General features: G+C 45.4%; 2 protein-coding genes across 3 annotated transcripts in view; both read right to left on the bottom strand.

The window, feature by feature from the left end:
* Nucleotides 1–1,441: 1,441 nt before the first annotated feature.
* On the bottom strand, nt 1,442–8,291 carry MRPL58 (mitochondrial ribosomal protein L58). The gene is made up of 6 exons (XM_007065036.4): nt 7,838–8,291; nt 6,445–6,481; nt 4,580–4,639; nt 3,690–3,772; nt 2,526–2,695; nt 1,442–1,663 (listed from the first exon to the last, which is right to left on the bottom strand). The coding sequence occupies exons 1-6, from the start codon at nt 8,021–8,023 to the stop codon at nt 1,579–1,581; spliced, it is 621 nt and encodes a 206-aa protein (XP_007065098.2). The 5' UTR covers nt 8,024–8,291; the 3' UTR covers nt 1,442–1,578.
* Nucleotides 8,292–12,416: 4,125 nt separating this feature from the next.
* CDR2L (cerebellar degeneration related protein 2 like) overlaps nt 12,417–23,994 on the bottom strand; it is a 32,719-nt gene continuing 21,141 nt past the window's right edge. The window contains exons 2-5 of one of the 2 annotated variants that reach the window (XM_027827408.3): nt 21,204–21,316; nt 20,106–20,254; nt 18,995–19,192; nt 12,417–15,706 (exon numbers count right to left, since the gene is read on the bottom strand). In XM_027827408.3, coding sequence (XP_027683209.2) covers nt 14,821–15,706; nt 18,995–19,192; nt 20,106–20,254; nt 21,204–21,316 — 1,346 coding nt within the window. In that variant the 3' untranslated portion in view covers nt 12,417–14,820. The remainder of the gene's footprint in view (nt 15,707–18,994; nt 19,193–20,105; nt 20,255–21,203; nt 21,317–23,994) is intronic. The other variant, XM_007065035.4, reaches the window with a different exon arrangement.

Here is a 23,994-nt window from a genome sequence, read left to right as displayed (position 1 = left end):
GCCAGGAGGGAGCTAGTGGAGTGGAGCCCTGGAGTGCACAGCGGTCTGAGCCAGGACCACATCACAGGAAGGCTGGAGCCATGTTGAGCGGGAAGCAGGAGGGAGGAGCTGGGGGTGGCGCATGTGGCGGGGCCACGCTGCATGGCAGGGCCACGCCTGGCTGTTTGAGGATGCACAGCCTCCCCCAGCCTATGCTACCCACTGCCCATGATCCCAAAGAATGACCCCAACAGACAGACTCTGTGGAAGATAGTATTTTAGACACATTCATTTGCAGATTTTTTTTAAAAAAATCCCACCTAAAGCATAGCACCTAATAACTCCAGTCCAAGGTCAGGGCTCCCCATTGCTAGATACTGCACAAAGTAGTAGCAAAAGACAGTCCCTGTCTCTGACATCTCTTAAGCAATCTTCCTTCTGATGGAATGCTTACCAGGACAATTTCATAACTTATTTTAAAAAGTGCACAATTGTTAATTAACACTTAGGATCAGCAGACTGATAGAATGAGCAAGCTGCTTAAAAAGTAAGTATGAACCAGAATCTGTTCTATCCAAATATGAACTAGATGATTGTACTTTAAATTAGTAGATTAAAAACATAAGAACATAAGAATGGCCATACCGGGTCAGACCAAAGGTCCGTTTAGCCTAGTATCGTGTCTTCCGACAGCAGCCAATGCCAGGTGCTCCAGAGGCAATGAACAGAACAGGTAATCATCAAGTGATCCATCCCCTGTTGCCCATTCCCAGCTTCTGGCAAATAGAGGCTAGGACACCATCTGTGCCCATCCTAGCTAATAGCTACTGATGGACCTATCCTCCAAAAAAGAACTAGATAAATTCATGAACCCTGTTATAGTCTTGGCCTTCACAACATCCTCTGGCAAGGAGTTCCACAGGCTGACTGTGTTGTGTGAAGAAATACTTCCTTTTGTTTGTTTTAAATCTGCTGCCTATTTATTTCATTTGGTGACCCCCTAGCTATGTGTTATGAGAAATCTAACAAAACCTAACTCATGTATATTCTGTTTAACTAAAGTTTAAATAATGGGATGTAAGGCAAAAAGAATCTCACCTTCACCTGACCGTGACACTTCACCAGAAGAGTTTCTGCTTGTAGCAGAGAAAGACTAGTGACAGCAGCCGAAGCTCGCTAAAGTATCTTGGCAATTACTAATACACCTTTTTTGTTTAAATCTCTGGGTGTGCAACTTTTCTGCTTAAAGGCTAACTTACTTGCTTCCACAGAAGCAGGGATCGCTCTCACACATGAATACAGAAGGGTCTACAGTTGGGGCAGGAGGAATTAAAAAAAAATTACGGCAGAAGAAAGCCTAAGCATTTGGCTTTCTTTTAAAGCATGGACAATTTCTCTGAGACATTAATATTCTACTGCAAATATTGTTAATGAAAACCCACTTTACTAAATACAAGAAAGCTGATGTTAAATTACATTTTATTTTTACATGTTTTAAGCAAAGACTTTTTTAAAGACCGTTTATAATTTGCGTATCCTCTTCAGTTTCCAGGCCAATGTGTTTAAAAATACAACATCCAGGGAATTTTGTTGCTGTCTTCAATCAAAGTCTACCCTCCTGCTTTGTTTTATAGTCGAATGAATTTTTTTCTGTCTCAGTCGTTCACGATTCATTTTTTGCACCCTAAAAACACAGAAAAGATGCTTTAAACAGCCTACCCCTAGAAACATTTAAAAACAACTATTATTCCACACTTGTCTTATGATAACACACACCACATGTTCCTAGGTGCTGTCCATGCATGCAGGGAGACAATCCCTGCCGTTTGGATATTGTAATCTAAGTAAATTGCTGAACTATAATGAATTATTCATGCTAGGATAGGAGTGGAAAAATTTCATGTCTCAGGGTGTAAATTGATTATCACAGAGGCCAGGAAGGAATTCCAGCCCTTCTCACCCCAAAACAACAACATTACACACTTGGCCATAGGGATCTTTCATCTTCCTTTAGAGCAGTAGTTCTGAACCTGTGGGCTGCTTGTGGCCCAATCAGCATACAGCTGCTGCCCATTGACATCCTCAGCGCTATACAGATAGTCTATATACTGTGTGGATGTGACCCATATAGCACATAGAAAGCTGCATATGCGGCCCGCCGTAACAGTAAATAGGTTGAGAACCACTGCTCTAGAGCATCAGGTAATGGTCACTTGTAGAATGTGGATACCAGATTTGATGGACCAGTGGTCTGAGCAGGTATGAAAAAAGTTAGTGGCTAGCACAGTATAAAGTTACATTAAAACACTCCAGGTCCAGAAGTGATAGAACAGTGCAAGTTACTTAGAATGATCTAGCTAGAGCAGCCCTTCCTGATCCATTGCCACCCTGCTGTAACTTTGCTACAGTCCCTCCTAGCATCACGATAACCCTGCCGAGGGAAGCCTATCTTTAAACCACCTGCAAATTCCAATTGGATTGTGTATCTGGATTTTGTCAGGATAATCCAAATCCAGTTGAAGTGGAGCCCTATTTCTGTTTTATACCTGGCTATGAGGAGCTGGGAATTCTCCTTGGATACCACACTGGATTTCTGAGTAGCCTCCTTAATCATGTTTCTGATTTTTTGCAAGCAATCTGCCAGATTCTTCATTTGGTAGCGACTCACTTCAGAGTTTATGATCAGCTCGCCAGATCTATTTATTTTATTCTTGTGCTGGGGAGAAAGAGAAAATATTTGACCATGAACACTGTTACAAATGTATCATTTACTGGCACAGAAGCTGTGCCAGATATGGCAATTTTCCACAAAATCTTGGGGAAATCTATTGAATTAAGTTTAAATAGCTTTGAAATCCATTGTAGTATAAATACAAAATGTATGTATTATTGTGGGATTGTATGTGACTTCTTTAGGAGACACATGTGACCAGCATCTGCCCCGGGGAAGTGTTATGAGCTTCAAAAGGACTATTTTAAACCATGTGCCAGACAAGAAGGAACTTTTGGGACAAACATGGTTAAGTGGGTTTCCTAGGAAATAATGGTGCAGAAAGGAATGCAAATTCCAACCTCTGGACCCAATTTTTTGAAGCTGAGCCCTGAGGAAAGAACCATAATCTGATACATTACCTATGCACGGTCTCTGAGGATCAAAGACACAACCTGCATAAAGGAAAGGCTAACCTATGCATGTGTGTGCTAGGTCTGAGCTGTTATGAACTTGTAACCACAGAAAACCCCGTTGTGGGGTCTGAAGGTCTGATCACCTGCCAGAGCCCTTGAAGTTGGGGGTGATCTCTGGTAAGCTTAGAAGTATGTGTGTAGGTTTTTATTGTCTTCTTTGCAATGCTTTCACTTTAAGAATAAATGTGCTGGCTTGGAAAGGACTGTTTGGTAATTTATAACTGTGAACAATGATGCTGTTTGTAGCCTCTGAGGAGAAAGCAAAGCAAGCCTGCTTAGGCAGTCTGACTTGCTGGGGAAATCACAATGTAGGTAGGGAACTGTGCAGCCTGAAAAAACTGAAGTCCAGAGAGAGAAAGATGCGGGTCTCCACCCAAAGGAGGTGATGGCTGAGGAGCTGCAAGCCTAGACTGGGGGCCCTCGCCCATGAGCAGAAAATGCAGGTGCAGTTGCCCTCAACTGTGACAGAAGGTTGTAAAGTTAAACAAAATAGTTGTAATGGGAAGGAAAAGGTTGACAGTTACCATCACTGCTATTTTCTGCCTCACATCTTCTGCAATCCAATCTGCTGATGCCAAATGGAATCTAACTTCTGCCTTACTATTCACTGTGAGTGGAAGACAGAGAAGGGAATGTTTAATTCATCTCATGCAATCCACATTAAATGCAGCTGGTGATTAGATTGCCATGATGATTCTCATTTGAGTGCGCAGCAGGATCACAGCAGTTTCTTCTTTTTACACCCTTTTCCTGCTCTTCTCGATGCCACAGTTAAAGAAAAACTCTACCTAGGTGTTTCTCTGGACCTCACCCCACTATCTGATCACCAGGGCGTTATCAAATAGCATCTAACTGCTACTTCCAATTACAAAGACTAAATCGCTTAATACTTATTTAAAAGAAATTATCCTGATATTTGCATTTATAAAAAAAGTTTTACTCCATATGTTATTAGTAATTCCTTAGTTAACTGGAAGTTGGTGTGGTTTTTTTTTAATCTGGTTTTAAAAACTCTGATTACTTTTTGCGTGTTTTCTCAACTTGTATCACGAAAACAGACTAGTTAGTTTCACTTTCAGGTTCTCATGCATTGCAGAGCTGCACAGTTCAAGTTGCAAACCCTGTAGAGACCTGTTTTTGTTTAAACAAAATTGTTTCTATTGGAATAAAAATAAAATTATTAAACATTTCTACTGGTCTTAAGTTTTGTGATGACTTCTTTTTACAACACTTAAATTTTGGGTTAAGCTTGGCAGGTCTTAATGTCCCTTTAAATGTCTTAACTATAATCAAAAATGAATAACAAGCAGAAAGCCATTCTCAAATTTGCTTAGGATTTTTAAAAAGCATTGGAAATCCAAGTTTTCAAGTTGTTGTACAGTCTATATATTTTTAAATAGAATATTTTTTGTACCTTTATTAACATTCTGGCCTCCGGGTCCACTGCTCCGGCAATAGGATATGGACAGACAGTCTAGAAGACAAGAACGCAGGAGTACTTAACCCCACAGCCAGATCTACAACTAATCACACAGTAAGAAATTATCTAAATCAGTGTCTCTCAACCTTTCCAGACTACTGTACCCCTTGCAAGAGTCTGATATGTCTTGCGTCTAGTTTCACCCCACTTAAACTACTTACTTAGAAAATCAGACATAAAAAGATAAGTGTCACAGCACACTATTACTAAAATTGCTTACTTTCTCATTTTTACTATATAATTATAAAATAAATCAACTGGAACATAAATATTGTACTTACATTTCAGTGTATCGTATATAGAGCAGTATGAACAAATCATTGCCTGTATGAAATTTTAGTTTGTACTGACCTTTTTATCTAGCCTGTTGTAAAACTAGGCAAATACTGATGTACCCCTGGAAGACCTCTGCGTACCCCCAAGGGTATGCGTACTCCTGGTTGAGACCCACTTAAGTGATGTGGGGATGGGGGAGAGAATGCAAGTTGAAAGTTGAGATGGCCAACTCAGAATCCATATTGACTAGTTCTGGTAGAGTTAACAGACAGCTCCTCAAGTGGAAAGGTAGCTGCAATAAATACGATCCTCTGAGGTATTTGATATTTCTATGTGTAAACCCACTGTTTTCTTGCAAGGAAGCATGCTTACAGATTAGATAATCCGTTAGGGCCTGATCCAAACCCTACTGAAGTCAGTGGAAAGACTACTAGTGGAGTGGGTTTTGGACCAGTACTTTATTGCTGTTAATCCCCAAAATGACAGGTTTCAGAGTAACAGCCGTGTTAGTTTGTATTCGCAAAAAGAAAAGGAGTACTTGTGACACCTTAGAGACTAACCAATTTATTTGAGCATAAGCTTTCGTGAGCTACAGCTCACTTCATCGGATGCATACTGTGGAAAGTGTAGAAGATCTTTTTATACACACAAAGCATGAAAAAATACCTCCTCCCACCCCACTCTCCTGCTGGTAATAGCTTATCTAAAGTGATCACTCTCCTTACAATGTACACATTAGTACAGTACTATGTACACATAGTACAGTAAAGTGATCACTTTACTGTACTATTACCAGCAGGAGAGTGGGGTGGGAGGAGATATTTTTTCATGCTTTGTGTGTATAAAAAGATCTTCTACACTTTCCACAGTATGCATCCGAGGAAGTGAGCTGTAGCTCACGAAAGCTTATGCTCAAATAAATTGGTTAGTCTCTAAGGTGCCACAAGTACTCCTTTTCTTTTTGCGAATCCCCAAAATGAAAGTTAAAGAATTCCACCTTATCCCACCCCACCAAAATACTTTTTTTTGCTCAGGTTCAGAAAGGCTTTAACCATTATAGGCAAGATTTTCAGTCTCATTGCTTTATATTAAAATACTTATCTGCCATATGCAAGTCATTCTAAATTTTAATTGTCCTTCTGCATTACATTTCCTCCACCTATCACATTTTCTATCATCAAATATCAATCATCATATAGCCTCTCTTCCAGCTCTTATAGCGTACAAAATAAACTCAGGATTAATGCAGTGTGTCAGGTTCCTCCCCTCTCTTCTTTCAGTCATCAACACATCTTGTGCACAAAACTTATTCTATGATTAATTCCTTACGTTTATGGGGAACATTTCAATGCTAATGGAAGCTGTAGAAATTAATACTTTGCTAATGACATACTACTTTGCTTTTTGTTGTTTCTGTGCAGGTAACTGAAATCTTTTAGATTTTAATTGATTTACAGGCAATAAAACCCTACTGAAAGCAATGTGGACAAAAAAAAGGCATTTCTCTTATATGCTAGACTTACCCACAGGAATATCAGGAGAAGTTTGTTTTGTCCCATCCTATAAGATATACACACACACAATGAAACAATTGCCATTTGATGCTCCAGAAAGCATTTTTGCAATAAAGTCAGTCTCCAGAGCACAGTTTAGAAGAAAATATAATTACAGAAGCTATTGCTACCTAACTACTCTATCTTTCAGAAAATGATATGTTTGAAATTGCTTTGTGAAAACATCCCTGTAATCAGTTGTATATCCTGGACCTAGAACTATTCTTTTATCTAGTGTATGCATCTGAGAGTGGGTTGCTGCAGAGGCCTGGTTTATAATTCTCATTTTTCACCTTTCACCTGTGGTATCCATGCTGGATATTTTCCTCTTTCCCTTGTGAACAGATTAGCTCATGTTGTCTCACACAATCCTGCTCTATAGGCTCTTTCCATACAAGCTGTTTTTATGGTCTATTTTAGGCATTTGTAATATACCATCCAGACATTCCATACATCTTGTACTAGTACAGCCTCACCTTATCCCTCTTCACTGCTCTCCCTTTTTCCATAATTAAGCTACATGTCACTTGATGTTTTTTCAGCTTCCCACTGGAGACTGACATCTTTGCCAAGACAGACACCACAACCAAACTATCATCACCAAGGATGCTGTTACTCTCTTTTTATCTTCGGCCTGGTCTACACTGCCACTTTACAGTGCTGCAACTTTCTCGCGCAGGAGTGTGAAAAAACACCCCCCTGAGGGCAGCAAGTTTCAGTGCTGTACAGTGGCAGTGTAGATAGTTCTCCCAGCACTGGGAGCTACTCCCCTCATGGAGATGGGTTTTTTTTACAGCACTGGGAGAGCTCTACACCCCTGGTGCCGGCAGCGCTTTAACGAAGACAAACCCTTAGAGTCTTCTGTTTTTTGTTGTTGAGGTTCTGCTCCCTGTAAAGCCCAGCACAGAAACAGGTCCTCAAAGTAACTTCTACAGCCAGGAGACATCATATGAAGCTGTGCGGCAAGGCTGTTTCTCTAGCACAGGATAATGTCATGGGGCAATGGCCCAGAGGGAGCATTCTGAAACTACCCCTCAGGCACCACGTAGCCGCTAAAGGGTGGTTTGCTTTGAATAAAACAAGGGCCAACAACAGTTGCATATAATTTGACATCGCCTATTATTTGCTGCCCCTACGCTCCCACATTGCACTCAAGCCACGCCCATCATCTTCTAGTACTATCAGGCTCCACCCACGGCAGTCTGACCACGCCTCTGTCCCCTCCCACTTCTATCAGGCCCCACCCATTGCACTCAAGCCCCACCCAATTCAATTAGATTCCACCCGTTGCAATCAAGCCACGCCCCTCAACCGCTGGCCGCGCCACTGCCCTGACGTTCCGCCTCGTCCCCGCCCTACGCACTTGGGTGCCCTCCGCGGGGTCGCTTCTGGCCTGCTCCGGATAGAGCCTGTCCAGGGCGTATTCGCTTCGGAACTCGGAGCTGGGGGCGGCGCCGGCGGCGGCTCGGTGTACGAAGCCGGGCGGGGTCCGGGCGGGAAGCAGCGCCGGCCTCGCCCGGCAAAGGCCCCGCATTACGCGCGCCGCCATCTTGGGCCCTTTGCGTGCACTCCCCTTAGGTGTCCGCCGTCTGGCCGGGAAACAGCAACTGCGCTGTGGGGGTTCCGGGGCACGTTCCCCCCGGCCCGTGCTGCTGTGAGTGCAGGGCTGCGGTTTGCAGGGTGGGTGCCGCTGCGGACGCTAGGGGCGCCCACGCCGCGTGGCGCCTGCAGGGTGGCGTGGCGTGGGCCCAGCACTCAAGAGGCCTGGTTGCGTGGGGCTGTCCCGCTGACCCCCAATAGCCAAGCCCCTGCCCTATGCCTCCACACCTGCCCCTACACAGGGGGCTGCATCGTCACTCGCTCAAATTTGGCCCAGCTGTGTCCTGCCCACCCCCGCATCGGGGAGGCTGGGCCAAACCTGAGCAACACCCTGACCGCAGGGCCAGCTTGCAATGGGTGCACGTCTAGCCAGGCCCATGGGGCAGGAGCCACCACAGAGGGGTGAGTGCAGGCAGCCTTGCTCTGCAACCACCCTTCCCCCACCCCTTGGGGGGTCAGGACCCAACCTTGCAGCCTCCCTCTCCCCAGCGGCAGACAGGGTTTCCCACCCTCCTGGGGACAGGCGCCATCTGGCTTTAACCACTGGAATTGTTGGATATGGAAGGGTGGTGAGGTTGTGTGGCCAAGCAGAGGTGTGTCATAGATTCCAAGGCCAGAAGGGATCCTTGTGATGATCTAGGTCAGGGGTCATCAAACTGGGGTTGTGACCCCTCAGGGGGTCACAGGTTATTACATGGGGGGTCATGAGCTGCTAGCCTCCATCCCAAACTGTTTCACCTCCAGCATTTATGATCGTGTTAAATATAAAAAAAGTGTTTTTAATTGATAAGGGGGGGGTCACACTCAGAGGCTTCCTGTGTAAATGGGGGTCACCAGTACAAAAGTTTGAGAGCCACTGATCGAGGGTGACTGTTTAACACAGGCCAGAGAATGTTCCCTAATTTCCTTTGGACAGTGCAGTGACACGTGGTGGTGGTGGTGTGGCTCTGTGATAATGTTGCGTATTGCAGGGTGTACTAATGTCTCGATTTTGTGTACAGATGTTACTTAGCCCTGTATTGTGCAATGAGCAATCTTTCTGTTTTGGCAATCCCAAGTGTTCAGAAATCATGAGTACCCTTCTCCCCCTCTCAAATCATAGGATTGATTTAAAAATAATGAGATTGAAGGGAAAAAAATGATTTGGAATTCTTTATTTGCATTCTGGCTTTTGCATGTGAGGTGGTGGAGTCTCCTTCCTTAGATGTTTTTAAGGTCAGGCTTGACAAAACCTTGGCTGGGGTGATTTAGTTGGGGATTGGTCCTGCTTTGAGCAGGGGGTTGGACTGGATGACCTCCTGAGGTCCCGTCCAACCCTGATATTCTATGATTAGGGGTCTTGTCTTCAAGCTTATCTTTGCAATCATGATGGCTAGAAACTTTTTTAAATATGAAAGCTGAGTTTCTGGTGTATTTCCAAAAAAAAGGAGTACTTGTGGCACCTTAGAGACTAACCAGTTTATTTGAGCATGAGCTTTCGTGAGCTACAGCTCACTTCATCGGATGCATAGCATATCGTGGAAACTGCAGAAGACATTATATACACACAGTGTATATAATCTCTGTGTGTATATAATGTCTTCTGCAGTTTCCACGATATGCTATGCATCCGATGAAGTGAGCTGTAGCTCACGAAAGCTCATGCTCAAATAAACTGGTTAGTCTCTAAGGTGCCACAAGTACTCCTTTTCTTTTTACGAATACAGACTAACACGGCTGTTACTCTGAAACCTGGTGTATTTCCATGACTCCAGGCTCTAGGGCCTTAACAAAAACATAAAGTATATTAAATCTTGCATAAAACTGTGAGAGTTGGTAACATTGGTATTTTACAGTAAAAACCCCAGTCCCAACAGCATATGCTAATGTTATTACAGTATCTTGGGCCAATCCCTATAAAATCCCAGAGTATTTTCTTTTTGTAAAAATGAGAAGGTGCATATCACAAGTAGTTATATGTCCTCACACCCTCTTTAATGATTACATATAGTAATAATGAAGTGTTTTCTGGACACATGGACTTCTTCTCCAATAGAACAGAGATAAGGCCTAATCCTGTGAGATTCTAAGAGCCTCATGCAACGTGCTGAGCACCCTCCATTTCCTTTGAAATAGGAACTTTACTACTTGACAGAGATCGTCAGGAGTCACGGCTTCTGGCAGTAGGGTAATGGGCAAAGTGGGCACAGTACTGCCAGAGCCCCTTACGTTTTGGCAGGAGTAGAAATGGTATCAGAGACGATAAGTAGAACCCTTAGTTTAAACTGCAGAACGAAGTCAAAACGGTTGAAAAGTTGGTGTGCAGGGAGTCTACTCTGCATGTGTAGGGGCTGTGTAACAGGGATCTGAGCTTGGGTCTCTGGTAATTGCTGCTGAGGCAGCATGCTCAGCTCCTTGGGAAAGGAGTTAAATGTTTTATGTCCTGCTACGGCTGATGCTAAGCAGTGCTGATGGGCCATGGAGGACACTGCTTTAATCTGATCTGTGTACCATGGCAACACAGGTTGTTGGGAATGGAGACCCTGGGGACTTCTGCTTTGATAACTGAATGCTTTTTAAAAAAAAAAAAAGTCAGAGTTATCAGAGCCAAGTCATACCATCTGGTGACCTTAATTTCAAGCAAGAAGCAGGTAAATGTTTATGATTTGTAGCCGAAGGGATGGAGAAGAAATAGCTGTAGCAGGATGATGCACTTTCCCAACTGTTGTTAAACCTGTCAGCATTATTGTCTCACTGGCTGTGCATGCCAAGAGGACATCAGAACGAAGGTGACTGAAGTGACCCAACTGAACCCAAACTTTGAATGAAGAGACCTTTCCTCTTTTTCCATCTTGTGTCAGTTGAGAGCCCTGCCACAAGAACCCTGTGTGAAGCAGAGAGGATATTGGGTTACAACCAGCACCCTTTCACCTTTCTCTTGTTTAGGGGCAGGGTATGGATGAGAGATGTGCATGTAGAGGGGGTTTGGATAAGACTTGACTTTGTTGTAACTCAAACAGAACCAGGCTTTTAAGGCTTAACGAAGCATGAAGAATTAAACCACCAATGCTGGGGCTTGTTTTTAAAGCAGGTTCATTCCATCTGGTGACATATGTTATTGGGGAGCAGGGGCTGTACAAAACCATCCCATTATTTGTGATGGTGGGCTGATGTGCCTAAGGATGTATTCACGCTTTGCACTGTGATCCTAGCAGATTTCACAAGCCAGTTGGGCTGGGCCAGGTCCATACTTGGATGGGAAACTTCCATAGAAACCATAGGTGCTACAGGAAGCGATGCAGTTGACTCCATAGATGGCATTTTTCTCTCTGAGGTCTCAGTTCTGGAAGCACTTAAGCTTGTGCTTAAGGAAATCCATCTATTCCTGATTATGGAGGCTTTTCTGATTCGGGACTTGATTTGGAACAAACTCATTGTCCCAGAGTGGTGCCGATGGAGCTGGGCTGGGTGTAAGTACTGTCTTTCAAATGCAAAGTAAAACTGAGTTCTAGACCACTTGTGGTCATTAAAAATTCTAATACCCCTATTCTGCTGAACCTAGGTTTTCTGGCCAAATTCTGATCCTGCTGCTCTAAATTTCCCCTGCAATTGCAACTGGGTACAGTCTGTTCTTCACTTCCTGTCCTAAATTGTTTAAGGGTGTTTCTGTGTGGTGTTACACAGATGCCACTTTCCATTAGATAGCTGGCTACATTTCAATGGTGGGTAAAACAATCGTTATATCTTCTTGACCTACCTCTTAATAGTGTTGGGGCGCTTAATTAATATTTGTAAAGCACTTCGAGATCCTTAAATATAAGATTCTGTCCAAGTGTAAAGGATGCTTATTTTGTCCTTTTCATAAGGATGCAGTTCACTGGAACCCTCATTTAAAACGAACAATTCCCTCCCCCAGCTGACTGTGAATCACAATATTTTTGGATACAGAAAGGATGCTCTCAGCGCTTTGCTGTACAAGCAGCTGATATACTGCAGCTGTTCCTTTGTTTAGACAAGTGTTAATATCTTGTCACTTGCATGAATCATTTTTCTGGACCCTGTTTTTAAATAAATAAAAAAATAAATCAGCATTTGTGTTGGGTATTCAGAATTTTGCAAGTTAACGGACTGTTGAGAATTGATAAGGCAGTGCATTTTCATGATGTGGCTGGTGATAATTACCCAGATGCATGAAATGTAGGTTATATGAATAACCATAGCTGTATATTCACACTGCTGCATTCCCTCCACCTTCTCCCAAAGAGCCTAAAGCATTTTCTTGCCCTACATCATGCCAGAAATTCAAAGAAACAGCACTACCTGATATTCTTGGAATCAAAAACAGCCACAAAGGAAGTTTCAGCTTTCAGAATACTGGGGTTTCTTTTTATTTAGGAAGAGAATAAAGCATTTTTAAATATATTTATCTGATGTACACTTAAACTGAGATGCTGGTTCATACTTTACAGTGTTTGAAACCGAAAGTGATAGTGATCCCCTTCACACCGATGCAACAAACAGATGACTTTAGAACAGACGTAGGTTCAAAAGTCCCCTAGTATAAAGATTTAAGTAAAGGAACATTAATAATCAACACACCAAGTATCATGACAGTGGTAACAAAGAGCATGGTGAATTCTCTGAGAAAGTCTACTTGACACTTACTTTTTTTTAGACAACTGCTTTCCATTATAAATAAGGCATGAAGGTTCTCCATACGGTTACCAGACTGATAGCCACAATCATGTGTATGGCTCCTAATACTTCTGAGTTTGGGGCCACTGGCCATCTGAAAATGTCAAGGGTGCAAGAGAGAAGCTTTTGGCATTGGGTGAGGAGGGAGAAGGTATTTGCAGAACTGGGCCCCTCTGGCAGGCCAATCTAAGAGGCAGCAGTGGTGATGGTTTGGAGGTCGCACCTTTGCAAACTGCCATGATGGCAGCCTTTTGAAAAGAAAGGACAAAGAAAGATCGATTCTGCAAAGTGCTGAGCACCCTCAATCCTCACTCATTTCAGTGGGAGCAGAGGGCAGTTGGCTTCTCATGGGGTCAGGTCCTGAATTTGGAGAATAAGACAGGGGGTGGGAGGGTGTGTGTGGAAGAAAATGAGATAAATTATGCTAAAAAAATAACCAAAAGCCAGATTCTGATCTCATTTTTACCAGTGTAACTCCAGAAAAACAGACTTTGGGATTTAAGCTGATGTAAATTAAATCAGAGTCCAGCCCAAAGTTTCTTTAAGTGCATGTTGAATACTGTTCAGTAATTTATAACTTCAGTAACTTATACCAACTGTCAGCATCCTCCCCTGCAGCTGAGCGCTCTGGGTCTGTATCTGAAGGTCTAATGAAATGCTGTTTATCTGCATATATTCATGAGCCCTGTAAGATTCCACGTACGAATGTCTGACCAAACAAGGCCCACTCTTGGTTTCCGAGAAACAGATACTGGTGATTCCTGAGACTGGGGAGGCCTTTTGGGTGTGTGTGTGTCTCTGTCTGAATCTCTTGGTGGGCATGTGAAGAAAGTAGAGAGATTCTGATGCTGGCAAATTAATTTGGAATATTTAAAACTCCATGGCAGGTGACAACCTTTGGAAAAGGCAGCTCAGCCAGGTTGGATTATTGTCAGCAGAAAACTCCGCGTCTGTCATCTCAGTCAGGAGTATTAACGGTGAAGGTCTGGGGACAGTGTGATAAATACTGTTGTTGGTAATCACTGCTCTTAACACTTTAAGAATGTGGTGCTTTGTTGTTATCCCTCTACGGGTGAGTCACTGCTAATCTGTCTTTGCAAACCCAGACAAGTCATATTTTACAAGTTTGCTAGGAGCGGCAATGATATCTCTTGAATAGCAAGGCACAGAGGACCAATACCCAAACCTAGAGATGAGGGGTATCTCTCTGAACCAGCAACAGCACTTCTTGTTTGGCTTCTGGGAAAGCCTTGGTCTTCAGTTTCAACCATTAGATGAATTCAACCAGGCTGTGATTACCTGGAGTGTAAAAGAAGGATATCCTATATGCTTAAAATCCTAAGACTATAGACTGACTCATCCGGGGAGGCTGATGAAGACATAACAGTAACCAGTTCTACATTTCTCTTCAAGTTTTTCCAGTTGCAATGAGTTTGCATTGTAAATCCTCTGAAAAACCTGACTGATAAAAGAGAATGGCTTAAATAGGAAGAACATATGGCCCTTTGGGGAACAGAAAGGTCAAACTAAAGTGTCTCAGGTACACTTGTGGGTCCTTTGCAGTAAACCAAAGAGAAAGAGAAGGGCTGGGTGTTCTGAAGCAGTCTCTGGAAGTTCTGATGGCTTTTTTGTAACACTGCACCCATGCCATTCCAGGACGCTGCAGGAGATCCAAGCTTTTGCCTGCAGATAATCAAACACAGTAGCTGGAGGAGAAGCTGAAAGGGTGGGTAGTTGTTAGTTTCCGGTGTTTGTGATTTCTGGCTGCTGTAGCAACACATGCAGGAATTCATTGTAAAGTTTCTGAAACAATCTAGAACTACAATATACAGCTTTTCCAGCAGGTTCAGAAACCCTGGCAGCTGGGTTTGCTTGGAGCACTAACTTTAAAAAGTGACTTGAGTCTCCATGGCACTTTCTTGCCTTTGAGCCACGTAGGCCCCCTTCCTATACAAGAAAACAAAGTGAGAGGCCTCAAGGCAGCAGGGCTGCTCAATATTTCCTGGAGCAAAAGAGAAGAGCTGGTTGTTGAGGTTGCATGTGGGAGCAAAAGAAACACCGTGGCAGTGGGATTCATTTGCTAGACTTGTTTTTCACCTTGGTGGCGTTGATGTCTGCTTTTGTCTTCTGGATGCGTGAGAAGATCTCCTTGAAAAGGGCCTTGTACTCTGGCTGACTCTGTTCCAGCCGCTTGTCCACAGCCTCCACGTGTTTGCTAAGGCTCTTCTCTATTGTCTTCCGCTCTTCCAGCTCGTGACCCTCTCCCCGGAAGTCCCTGAAGGAGCTGTCACGAGAGATGGGGCGGGAGGTCTGGACTCCGGTGTGGCGCACGCTGTCCTTGTGCTGCCGGCACTTGCTGAGGAGCTCTTCGTACTTCTCCAGCAGGGCGTGGTACTGCTCGTCCACCTCCCTCAGGATTGACATGCCCCGCTTACGCACGTTGTTGGCGTGCAGTGTGTAGTTGCCTTCATGCCGGCTCACGGCGTCCTTGGCCACAATGGCATTGAGGGCAGTGTCGCTGCAGCTTTTCCGGACAGGGTGATTTGGGGAAGCTGTCATGGATGCGCTGTGAGTTTTACTCCCATCTTCCTCTGAGAGGTCAATGTAATCTGCTTCGGGGGCATTGTTTAATGGCTCCAGAAGTGCTTCAGACAGGTTGTCCTCTCTGCTAAGAAGATACTTCTTGACTTGTTTCATCTGCTGTAGCTCCAGGAGCTCGGCCTCCAACTCCTTGATGCGCAGTTTGCAGCTCTCCATCTCGCACACCCGTTGCTCGAGATCTGAGTACTCCTGGATGACGGCAGTGTATTCGCGCTCCACCCTTTCCTTCCGCTGCTTCTCCTGGTTGACTTGGGACCTAAGGGAAGTCACCATGGCCTGGAGACGCTCATTCTCCCTCTCCATAGGGTTTTGGTTGAGCTCCATTGAAGAGCTGTGGACCTGGAACGCATCTTCATACCTGTGGCAAAGGGAGACTGTAGTGAGTTATTGACAAAATAATGGTCTCTTAAAGATACTGGAGCCAAATTCTGCTCTCAGTTAAACCAGTAATTTCACTGAAGTCCATGGAGGAGCTACCCTGGATACACACTGGCATAACCGAGCGAGATTTGGCTTGTGGGTGCTTTGTTGTTGTTTGTATTACTGTTATGCCTAGAGGCCACAATCAAGATTTGGGGCTCCACTGTGTCAGGTACTGTACATGCACATGAAAGCCAATCCCTGCCCCAGAGAGTTTACAATCTAATTATACGAGAGACAAAAGAGCAGGAGGGGAGAAACACAAAAAGGAAGTGACCTGCGCAAGGTCACATACAGGTCAGTAGTAGAGATGGGAACAGGACTTCTGAGTCCCACTCCAGTGCCCTACCCAGGCTGCTTTATTCTTTCCCTTCACATGGAAACCTGTATCATGGATTCAGCAGCTGGCAGCTTCTCCCTTATCACTGTTACTTTGCAAAGGATCTGGGTTTTATACAGATCTGGCAAAATGCTACCTGACCAAGAGCACTGGAGATTGAACTTGTCTCCCTATATATAGACTCGGTATAGCTCAGTCAGTGGCCATGTTAGCTTCCCCATTCTGCACCTGCCACGTGCCCCCACTCTGTCCTGGAGAACCATCGGTAGAGATGAGAGGACTGTTAACCCTCCATGACCCATATTTGGTCACTGGTCCCTTTGCTAAGATAGCTGACAGGACTGCCTGTTGGGGCTGCACTTTTGTGACTTGGATGCTTGGACCTTGTCTACATGAGAGTCATACCAATTTAACTTAAGCTGGCTTTGTGACTGATTCCGATCCCTGCGCCGGTAAAACGAAACCACTCCGTTAGTTTAAACCAGTGCACCTTTTCTCATGCAGATAAGGCCTTCACTTTTGGCAACATGAGTGACAGCCGCCAAATTAATTTTCCACAAGCCCCCTCACAGCCATTTCATAGTAATATCTTCAAGGCACTACCAACTTGGGCTGAAAATACAGGGCTTGAGATTTTTCCTGCTTGGGCTGGTAGAGATTCATTGCATCAACTTTCTGTCCTGGAGAAGGAAGGGGACATGAGCCAAATGCTAGTCACTTTGCTTCTGGAGTATTTGCCTACCTCCCACTCTCCGGTAGTGATTGAACAACACTGGCCTAGTCAGCAGGGAAGGGTCTTAGTCCGTTCCCACCCCTTCTGTTTGAAAGGAAGGCAAAGCACTGATGGCACCTAGGATTGGAGGGAGAGGAGGAATTGGCAATAATGGGAATAAAGTATACACAAAGGTAGTGCACTAGGAACCTGCTACCCATCTCCCCTTCCCCCGTGCCAAAGGCTAACATTGTAAGCTGCTACTGTGGAATCTGTGCTCCTCTGGCATTTGGCTTTGTCCACCAATTTGAGGCTGAAAGCCACCAGTAATGTTTGGTGCCCCGCACAGGAGTGAAGTGCAGTGGTTCCAATGTTAGTAGGAATCTGGGTTTGTTACGTATGATACACTGACTTGCAGTGCCTGTTGCTTTCCTGGGCTAAGGTATCTTTTACTTAATGCAATAATAAAGAATGTTTTCAAAGCCAAAAAAAAAGGGAGGACAAAAGTGGGAGAACCCACCCTGAAAAACTGTGTTTCCGAAAACAACAAAGTAGTAAAATTGTGGAATGTGTGTTGCAGCCTGAGCTTCACCCCTCCCTGAAAAACAAACAAACAAAACTTGATTGTGCTGTTCTGTGTCCAGGAAGTATCAGCTCTCCAGAAAGAGTAGGAGGAGGTTTATAAAGTGAGGGTAATGGAAAAAGCCTCTTGCTGGAGTAACCCCTCTTTCAGAGCTTCTGTGGCATGGAAACCACATGAAATATTCTCCCCCATTGCAGTCAGGAAATCTGTTTTCCTTCTCCACCCCAATAAACACCCGAGTTAGAACAGATTGGAAAGGATAAAATACCATCCCTTCCCCTCTAGGGCTTGGATGGTGATGGGGGGTATTGAACAGATTTCCTAATTACTGTAGGTCAGAGTGACCTGCAAACCCCAAATGCAAATTTAAAAGCCAAACTGTGCAGTGAGGCAATGTCGGTAAAGTATGACAGGGGCATGGTGGGAAAACAACCACATAGATATTGAGTAGACTTTGCCTGGAAGTAGATTATGCCCTTGTAACATCCCCTTCATTGCTCCAGTAGAAGGCCGTGCATTTGTATCCCCTGGCAGTACAATACTTTCCTATAGGATAGCAGGATTATTGATTCTCTATTTAGAGAAGTTTCCATCATGTAGGAAGCTGAGCAAGAAATGTCCCCAGGAGGTCAATGAATTAATACTGTAGCTGGATTTTAGACAGGGTGGGATGAACAATAACATATGTGTTTGTACAGCGCCCAGCACAATAGGGGCCTGGTTCATTACCTGGGCTCCTGGGTGCTACTACAATACAAATAAATAGCAGTAATATCCGTGCAAAAAACATGGCTGCTCTACTGTAGCTGCGGCAGCAAGAGAGGATGCAGGATTTCACACACCTCTACGTCATCTGTCTGGGTGCAGTTGATAGGGAGGTGCTGGCTGTGCTAGCTGCCCCACCAGGGAGCCTGTCAGGGGTAAGGCCTCGCCCCCCTACGCACTAGACAGTGGTGGGAGAATCACAGTGGGGGAATACTGGCTACAGCTTTTTAGATGTAGATCCAGCCCTGCTGCCTAACGTGTGTTTCCCTACAGCACTCAGGAAGCAGCGTGCATGAGAAAGGTAGAACCACTCCAGGTGGTGCCACTTGGGCTGGGCACCTTCTTTCCTTGCCCCGGTGCAGCTCCATTTCATAAGAGGCTATATGAGCCCCCCAATAGGGGTAATCAGTCTCATGATTCAAGGCATCAGCGAATATATGACCAGGAAGGAACCCTACCAACTACAGAACTGTACAACTGTGCGCATTACCTGTGGGTGGGGCTCACCTTCCTCTCAAGCATCACATATTGGGCTCCCTTGCAGAGGTGAGATGCTAAACTGATGGTAAATGGCAAATCCTGTGTTAATATTGCTCCTCTTTTTGAGTCACACCCACAGTGTTCCCTCACTTGTGCTACTCTAATGGACTGGGGTAGGTAGGAATGAAACCTGCCTCCATCTCGTGCTGCTGGTTTTCCCCTTCCCCTCTCAGCAGAAATGCCCATTTTAATGGGAAACGCTTTCCACATACAATCCAGGGTAATTAAGGCAAAGGCGTATTTGCTGATTCCCAGGACCTTGATGATATTCCCATAGTCTCCGCACCTGCCTTTCCCTCTCCTTGCTTCATGGTGATACCTGGGGCTCAAGCACAGCTCCTTGAGGCAGGGGAAGGTATGAATGGTTCGGCGCCTCTCCCTTTTCTCCCGCCGTATGCGCAACTGCTCTAAGCTCCGCAGCTCCTCCACCTGTTTCTGCAGCTCCTCCACTTGGTTCTGAAGCCCCTCGATGGTCTCCGTCAGGCTGCCAGGGTCAGAGAGAAAGAGAGGTGAGGTGAGGCAACAAGGAAGTTTAGGTGCCTATCTGCCGAAGGTCTTGTTTAACAATCCCCTCCCACAGTAGGGGAAGAGTGCACTCCTTTGAGGGCAGACCCTGCATTCTTTGTGTAGACCAAAGTCCTAGACAGGGGAAATTTTGGGTGCATTTCTAACTGTGATGAATTCTGCCTGACTGTTTTCACTCTTGATTTAGATGAGGGGTGCATATGTGTGGAGGAGGAGGAGGCAGAAGAGTGCAATAATTTGGGATTCTATTCTTGAATCAATTGGCTAGAACAATAACCTCCTGGGAATTTGCTCAATCCTAGAATATCTCAGCATTTAAAAGATTAAAGTAGGATGATAGCGAGTTTATTCCTCCTCCTCTTTCCCCCAAAGAAATAAAATGCAGAGACTGGCTGGGGTGGTTTCTACGCCAGTTGTGAGTGCAGTTTGTAAAACAATATGTAGATCTGTGACACTAAAGCTTTCTGCTTGTATAGCCATTTTAAAAAGACATTGTGTTGTACAAGTGTAACAATCTGGTGCTCACAAGGACTGACCTTGGTCAGGGTCTCCTTTTAGAAGGGAAAATGTTATTGATAAACTGGTGTTAGCTGGCAGGGAATATCCTAGTCTGGGCTTCTCTAGAGGTGAAACTAGTATCCTGGTACTGACTGGTGGGCATTATTCTCCTCTAGAGCTTCTTGACATGCCTCTGATCCTGTAGTTCAGGGAATGGGAAACTCCAGGTGTTTTCCAAACAGACTCATCTGTTCTTGTTCAGGATTGCCAGTCATCTGCCCTACAAGGCAAAGCACCTTACCACACCCTGGTCCCCTGGCTATCAATCAGATCGCTGACCTAAGGAATCCAGCACAAGCAATGGGGAGCATTACCATTGTATCTTCTGCTGGGATGTCTTGCTCTCCAGCACAAGCTTCTGATTAGCCAGCTCCAGGTCCCGTGCTGTGAGGTCCAGCTGCTCATAGACCTTAGCATGCTGTTCGTTCATCTGGCGCAACATCTCCAGCTGTTTCGTCAGGTACTGCAAAAAATTCAGAAGTCCATTAAATGTGAGGCGATCCAAGACCTGTGCTTGTGCACAAAGTCCATCCCTGAACCACCTCCCTTTTCACTTTGTCATCAAGGGACTCGATCCTGCAAGGTACTGAGATCCCTCACTGTCCACTGACTTCCAGGGAAGTTCAGGTTTTTGGTTCATCTGCCTAAAGGAACCACGTTACCTTCACTTTAACCCAGTCTCCCAAACGCTATTCTCTGAGTGTCTGCAATGTCCTCTGCTGGCCAAAGAACAGCGATGTGCTGCCAACCATTAAGAAAGAGGCTGCTATTAAAATGCTTCCTCTCTGCCTGTGGGGTGGGGTGAGGGACTGTGGAATCTATTCATTTATTTTCCCACAACGTGAGATTTGCAGCAATTGCATTGTTCGCTCTTGTGTGTCCTCTCCCTTTTCCCTGCCCTGCATCTGTCTTGTCTTTGGGGAAGGGACAGTCTCTTATTCTGCATGAGTGCAGCGCCTAGCACGGTGGGGCTCCATGCTCAGTTGGCTACTAAACACGGTCACTAATAACTGGAATCAGGCAGGGAAGCACTGGAATGATCGCACCCTTTCTTCTGTTCTGAACAGAAGTTAGTTTGGGGTCTGGTTTAGGAACAGAATAAGGCTGAACATGACCTAAATCCAACCAAAACAGAGGCTCCCAATTGCGGGGGGCAGAGGGACCCTCCGAATGTGGAGCCCAGACTGGCTGATCTGCTCTATTAGGACTTAATCCACCACTGGTTCAATCCCTTCCATATGTGGCTTTAACTCCCCGCCCCCTCAGCACATCCCTCCACTCTCTTAACAGCCTAGCAGCTCCCATTGGCTACAGTGAGGCGGCTAAAATGTCCCCTGCTTTCTCACAGCTAAGCCCCTCAGATGGTGGCAGCAGCAGTAGGGAGTTATCCTGGGCTTCGGCAGCATCTGTACCTCTATCTCCTGCACTTGCTCCTCATTGGTTGCATACATCTGTTGCAGTGAATCCTCCAGCTCCTTGTTACGCTCCAGCAATGTCTTCCCCAGTTCGGCTGCCAAGTGCAGGTCTGAAAAGTAAAAGGGACAAATTGCTGAGACTGGGGCTCCCTGGAACCATGGCATATCAGGGTTGGAAGGGACCTCAGGAGGTCATCTAGTCCAACCCCCTGCTCAAAGTAGGACCAATCCCCAATTTTTGCCCCAGATCCCTAAATGTCCCCCTCAAGGATTGAGCTCACAACCCTGGGTTTAGCAGACCAATGCTCAAACCACTGGGCATCGGAGGCTGCAGTGTGGAATGGCTACCTGGAGGGCAAATTGGCATTTGGCCATTGAACTGGTTCCCAAGTTCTTCATCCTCTAGGCATGCAATTCAGACACTTGGCTAGCTCCTGAGTCTGCCTGTCTTTCCATGCGAGCCTTTCTCACCTAGTCACTGGGAGAGCAGCAGGGGTAGCTGTCCCAATTATCCCTCCCGACCCTGGCGGGATGCAGAGGGGACAGTGCTGGCACTGAGGTGCTAATTGAATCCCACCCTCTCTGGCTTGCTGTCACTGCACTTTAATGAGCAGCCCCTCTGGGTGATCACTGCTGGAGTCTGTTACCGTGGTAGGACGGAGAGACCAGAGCCCCTCTTGCTTTCCCCCCACACTCTTAGGCCTCAGCTTTCACAATGGAATTAGCGAGTTCTTGTTCCAAATGCCTTCCCTGTGATTAGCTCTTATGGAACTGCACCCAGCTTCCACGGGATTTAGATGTGCTGGCGAGACTGCATCTAATATGGTACAATCAGGGAAGTGAGTTTTCTCACTGGCATCTGCTGAGTTCCCCAAATAGGGCTAGTAACTCTGCACTGTCTCCAGGTCACCCACATGCTCACTGTTCTTCCCCCTGCCCCCGCAGCCTCCCCGTGATAAATAAAAACAAGCCCTTTGCCTTTCAGCCTGGTAACACAGTGTTGCCAACTCTCACAATATTTCTGTGAGTCTCACAATAATTGGTGTTTTTCCTTAAAGCCCCAGCTCCTGGAGTCACGTGATTATGTGAGACTTTCAGCTTTAAAAAAAAAAGTGAATTGCTAACCCTCATGGTTGAAGAGAAAACCTTGAAAATGTAGACCCTACAGGCTACAACACCCGCTCTGGCCCCTAAATAACCAAATGTAGGATGAATTTCAGGATAGCTATGCTGTAGCCTATAGCATTTGCAGCTTCTTCCAGAGGTTAATTTGACTTGGCAATTGATTAGGAGGCAGTGATATTTAATTGTTAGAGCAGGGGGCGAAGGTCTGGTCCACACTATGTGGTTAGGTGAATGTAAGCTGCCATGCGTTGCAGAACCGTCTTCACTTACATTTGGCTCCCATCGACGTAAGTGCCTCTCTACGCCAATTTAGTAACGCCCACCTCCCTGAGCGGCGTAGAGTCACGGTCAACATAATTAAGTCGACGCAGTGTCAGTGTAGATGCTGTGTTGCTTAAGTTCACTGTTGCTGGCTTTCAGGAGCCATCCCACAATGCTCCACGCTGACAATACAATCGATACTAGTGTTCCTGGTGAGGGACGCGCACCGCCAACACAAGGAGCCAAGCGTGCGCATACGTAAACGATTTAATAACTGCAGTGACTGTGTGCCAACGTAAGTTAGGTCGACATAATTTTGTAGTGAAGTCATGGCCTGGGAGTCAGGACTCCTGGGTTGTATTCCCACCTCTGCCACTGACTTGCCATATGACTTAGGGAAAGTCACTTAACCTCTCAGATTCCCACTCTGCAAAGTGGGGATTATATCTACCACTTGTTAGGGGATCTTCAGAGGAATGATGCTCCACTGATGGTGCAAGGTATTTTTTTATTATTACTAATCAGTTCTGGCACTTTCTGATTTTACCTGTAGACATAATGGAGCTTATGTGGGAAGAGTGTTTGTGTGCATGTGGCGAATGGCGATGCACCTTGGCTGGTTGTGCTGGGAGACCTCAAATTATAGATAGGGCTAGCTCTCTGAATCTTGTCCTGTACTGGTTGGCTGGCAGTTACATCCTTTTCCCTGAGAATCTGCTCTCCAGCCATGTACAGTGGGGGTTAGTCTGAGATCTGACCTTTTAATGATTAGCCGAGTGACCGGGTCTGAGGGCTGCAATCATTGGAATGAATGTAATCAATATATCGGCACAACTACTGGTACGTAGACGACCTTCACGTTCCTTTTGCCATGGAACAGCCCCCAATTTCCAAAGTGCTCTCAGGGGACTGAGCGCCTGACAGAGACGGGGGAATGGTATGTTAGACTCCAGCTGGGCTGGAGAGAATTGCTTCTCCTTCAGCTGCTTGGTTTGTGGTTAACCGCATTTTCCATTGACAATCCCCCATCCCTCGCCAGATCATCTATTTTTGCCAATCATAGACCTGTCGCAAATCTCCTCCTGTCCAGCCTGATCTGGTTGGCAAGGAAGGCACCCCCAGCACAGAGAAACCTTGAGAGAGGAGTCCACGCTGCGCTCCAGGCAATGAGGCAAGAGACTCCCGCTCTGTGCGGGATTACATCAGCTCTTTCCCACCATATGGCATCCAATTTAATCAGCTGGGGTTGAGTTAAATGGATTAGGCCTCACAGGATCCTGCATCATAATTTAAAGGCCCCTGTCAGCAATAATTGAACTAGAAAACAGGCAGTGTCTGGGGAGATGTGTAAAGAGATTCTACAGCTCAGAGGTGGAAAACTGTCCCCTCCCCTCCCCCCGTT

The sequence above is a fragment of the Chelonia mydas genome, chromosome 14 (assembly GCF_015237465.2).
Source record: "Chelonia mydas isolate rCheMyd1 chromosome 14, rCheMyd1.pri.v2, whole genome shotgun sequence".
NCBI lineage: Eukaryota > Metazoa > Chordata > Testudines > Cheloniidae > Chelonia > Chelonia mydas.
The sequence above is the reverse complement of the archived record's forward strand: the minus strand, read 5'-3'. Positions and strand labels throughout refer to the sequence as shown.